The following is a 4,400-nucleotide window of genomic DNA, read 5'->3' on the forward strand; positions in this document are numbered from 1 at the left end:
CAACTTGGCCGAGAGGTCAGAACCATAAGTAATTTTTCCCATAGGTTATGTTCAAAGGCACGGCAGTGGTCCAGAACCATACTGCTGCTGATTGGACGACTCAACTAATCCCTTAATTCACCCTTTTATATTCTTCAACATATCAGACATTTTAATTCCGTCATTGACCTATGGCGTATGACCTTTTTTGCCCCCATATTATTCTATTGTTTCTCTGATGGTCTTCAGTGACAGTACCAAAGTAACTGCGATTCCATCAACAAATTTTTTCTTTAATACTGCTAACAGACTCTTGTAAGCAGATAGAAAGACATACAAACCAACAGAACCAGATACGTAACCCCACCGCCCAGCTGACGCAGGTGTAATAAGCAATTGTCTTATATGTCGAAAGGGACGGCCGTATAACCAATATACCTTTCGTGATCTAACTCTCTGATTAGAAACGCGGAGTATAACGAGAATCCTAACGAAAATCCTAGGAACGTAAATATGGAAAATTAAAAGAGTTGTTCATGAGTAGGGGAAGGCAAGAATATAGAGGATATAATTATTAGAGTAAAAGAAATGTAATGGCTGTGAGCATGCTACGTCCCCTGCAAAACAAATAACAACTAAACAGCCAGGGTAGCTGAGTGGCACCCTAGAGTTAGAGTGAGTGGAGGAAGGAGACAGACGCAAAACAAATAGATGAAATTCGGAGATTTGAAGCGGTCAGATGGCATAGATTAACGGCCAGTAAGTGAGAGTGGAAAAAAATGTGAGTCCCTGTACTGAAGTGGACTGACTCAGGCTGATGATGATAGTGATAATGATGGTGATGATGGTGATGATGACGATGGTGATGAGATGATGATTGGGCTAAAGCTAGACGGGAGAGTGGTATTTCATTATGTTGCAGTTACATAGAAGTAAAAAATATTGGTGCTGTGAAAAATGTCAGCATAGGGAGGTGTTGAAGAGGAAGCTGGGACGTGGGAGTTAAGTCACTGCATGAGAAAGCGACGTATGTAGCAATAAGGAAACGAAAACACGGACATGAAATAGATGTGGGTGGATGAAATGTGTACAGCGGTGAACATGACAAGGTTTACACCCGGGTTTTTGTATGACAGTCAAGGTACTCGAAATCACATGTGTAAAAAAAAAAAAAGAAGAAGGAAAAGAACCATAAGCACAGATGGCTTCATTTTGTAGTCGGAGATTTCGAAGACATGAAAGCTGGGTGAATGGGATGCGATTCACTTCACCTGGCCGTTGTAAAGATATCCCTGTTTCTTCTGTGTGTTTTCTTACTCCTGTTTGTGGAGTCTACCTACCACCTTAATATTACTATGGATAATTGTTGGGATCCTGATGAGCCTGATGATGAAGATTGGATACCACATACCAATATATATATATATATATATATATATATATATATATATATATATATATATATATATATATATATATATATATATATATATATATATATATATATATATTTATTGGTAAACTGTTTCAAGTGCGATGTAGAAATGAAGAAAATTTAACGGAGGAAGTTATTTATTTGTTTTTATGTTAATGACCTGAGACAGGAGAAAGGATGCTAAGGAGAAAATTTTCTGCGATAGTTTGCTTCGATGAAACCACAGACATTTATCAACATGATTAATATCTCTAAATCGTAATGTGCAGAACAGTATACTTGTTTCCATAAACTTTGTTGATGGTGTTGATTTAGCAGTATCATTCATTTCTGTGACCCTGCACCGGACACTCGAGACACACTCTCTCTGTCCCACTGCGCTCATTATACCGGCTTACAACGTTATCACAAATTTTGATAACACTGTACACTTCAAATTTTGCTTTTCGCGCTGTCGAATAAAAATTTCCTGGCATTTCTCTGAATCAGTGAATTATTATCTTACAAATAGATTCCAAAAAAGATGTAAAATAACTAATGGCTGAAACCTCCTATGAAAAGAAGGAACATAATTCCGGAGAAATTTCAAGATGAGACAAGAAAATGGACGCAAAAGTTGTATGGAATTTGCACTACGAAGAGTTATTGTTTTAATAAATAAAATCACATTCATACAATAAATAATTTAAAAAAAGAGAGTCCAGCAAATTGGGAGGGAAGGTGTACCAGACATCTTTGGCGGGGGCGGTATCCTTTAAGCCGATTTCTTAGACGCCCGTATTAGATTTACTTGGACTCGTTGGAGTCGTAGTAACGGCGGCGGGGAGCCTCGTAGGACTCGAAGGAGGCTGACTCGTAGGAGTCGGGGTAGCGAGCTTCGCCGGAATACTTGACGTCAGCGATGTAGCCGGAGTCACCGTCCACGTAGTAGGTCACCGTCTGGCGGCGACCGTCGGGCAGGTGCACGTAGTACGACCCCTGGGTGTTGTCGCCGTCACGGGCCTCCTGGTGACCGAAGTCGTTGCCGGAGGAGTCGTCCCTCACGGCATAGTTGAAGTCGTACCTGGCCTCGCTGGACTCGTAGGACTCGAAAGACTGTTGGTGGGAAATAATATACATATTCAGGGTGAACTATATGCTAAGGGAGAACTTCAAGAAATAGTCTTCATCTCAAATCTCAAACATCCTTAGTGGTTATTTAATGAATAGAACAGATAACATCGTGTACAGAGTCGATGTGTTCAACATGAGTAACCTCATGAAAGATGTAATTATGATCTCATTTCCAAAGCTATGACAGTGTCTCAATAATTTTCTTTTGTCTGTGACTTACACGGGAGTCGCCATAACCTCGGAATTCCCGGCTGTCGGCAGCAGCCACAGCAGCCAGACCAAGCAAGATGAGGATCTGTAAGCAAGCCAAGAAATGTTTACTTTTCCAAGATAATAATTAATCCACTCATTAAAACCAAAGTATTCACGGTAGGTCCAACACTGATTTCAATTTCTAGCATATGAATTACACCGTTTTTCATAATCTCATCATACCTCTGCCCAGCATATAATTCATCTCAGGGTATTTTTGACGAATACTTAAATGAACTCAAATCATCAGGAAAAAAAATGAGTTTATATATATATATATATATAGATAGATAGATAGATAGATATATAGATATATATATAGTATATATATATATATAGATAGATAGATAGATAGATAGATATATAGATATATTTATAGTATATATATATATATATATATATATATATATGTATATATATATATATATATATATATGTATATATATATATATATATATATATATATATATATATATATATAGTATATATATATATATATATATATATATATATATATATATATATATATATATATATATATATATATATATATATATATATATATATATATATAATGTACAGTGGTAAAGTGTGCGTTTTCGTACACTGAAGAACGAGGGTTCGCGCCCCGCCAGGGTAATAAACTGGGAGCGTTCTTCTGGCCATGTACTGCATTGGCGGACATAAGGAGTGCTGTGGTTGAACCAGTGTAGCATACAGTACTATAAAGTATGCTTACACCCAGTCGGCTTGCGCGGGCCGATTACACTTGGTTCACAGACTACACACACATCCCAAGCCACTACAACACTACAATTACACTTACAAGCACTTCTCACCCCACTTACAATCTCTACCAGACAGCCTAAGCCACTTGGTAGAGATACATTGGCTGAATCGTCCCCACTTCGGTCGAGATAGGCCGGTCCTGCAGTGGATACTCAAACGGCTGATAAGATTATATATATATATATATATATATATATATATATATATATATATATATATATATATATATATATATATATATGTGTGTGTGTGTGTGTGTGTGTGTGTGTGTGTGTGTGTAATATTCCGTTAACTTGCTGTCAGTCGGCTTTTGACCATGTTAAGAACTAATAAGAATCGGTGAAGGTATACCTTAGTGTTCATTGTTGACTGTGGGTCGGTGGAGACGTAACTGAGGAGGTACAGGCTGTAGTCCTATATATACCCACACCCGCCTCCTCTGCCTCCTTCCCTCGCCTCTTTTCCTCCTGCTGCTCCTCCCAGTTGCCACAGTCCCAGTTTTTACGAGTTGCAGCAACTTTAGGCTGAATGGTGTGATAAATATAGCTTTTGTCGTAATGAAACAAACAATGTGTTCCATTTTGCAATCATCTGTGAGCACTGGTACAATGTATTTGATACTTACCAACCTGAGAATCTGAATAAAAACGTTATCTGGTAAAATATCCCCTATATCTCTGGGACATCTGCATGTAAGCTGAATATGATAATGTTGAGCAAACCATAATAATAATAATAATAATAATAATAATAACAATAATAAAGAGTATGACCTTCTTTAGTTAAGTGAAGAGTATAGCAGTCGTCGTAATTCATGCTGATTTTTGACAAC

General features: G+C 37.6%; 1 protein-coding gene across 1 annotated transcript; it reads right to left on the bottom strand.

The window, feature by feature from the left end:
- Positions 1-2,200: 2,200 nt before the first annotated feature.
- Positions 2,201-3,931, bottom strand: LOC145403155 (cuticle protein 19-like). The gene is made up of 3 exons (XM_080274976.1): positions 3,920-3,931; positions 2,748-2,822; positions 2,201-2,509 (listed from the first exon to the last, which is right to left on the bottom strand). Exons 1-3 carry the CDS (start codon positions 3,929-3,931, stop codon positions 2,201-2,203), a joined length of 396 nt encoding a protein of 131 aa, XP_080131102.1.
- Between the last annotated feature and the right edge of the window lie 469 nt (positions 3,932-4,400).

Source organism: Coenobita brevimanus, chromosome 60 (genome assembly GCF_032717465.1).
Source record: "Coenobita brevimanus isolate Jiangsu-jjx chromosome 60, ASM3271746v2, whole genome shotgun sequence".
In the NCBI taxonomy this organism is placed as follows: domain Eukaryota; kingdom Metazoa; phylum Arthropoda; class Malacostraca; order Decapoda; family Coenobitidae; genus Coenobita; species Coenobita brevimanus.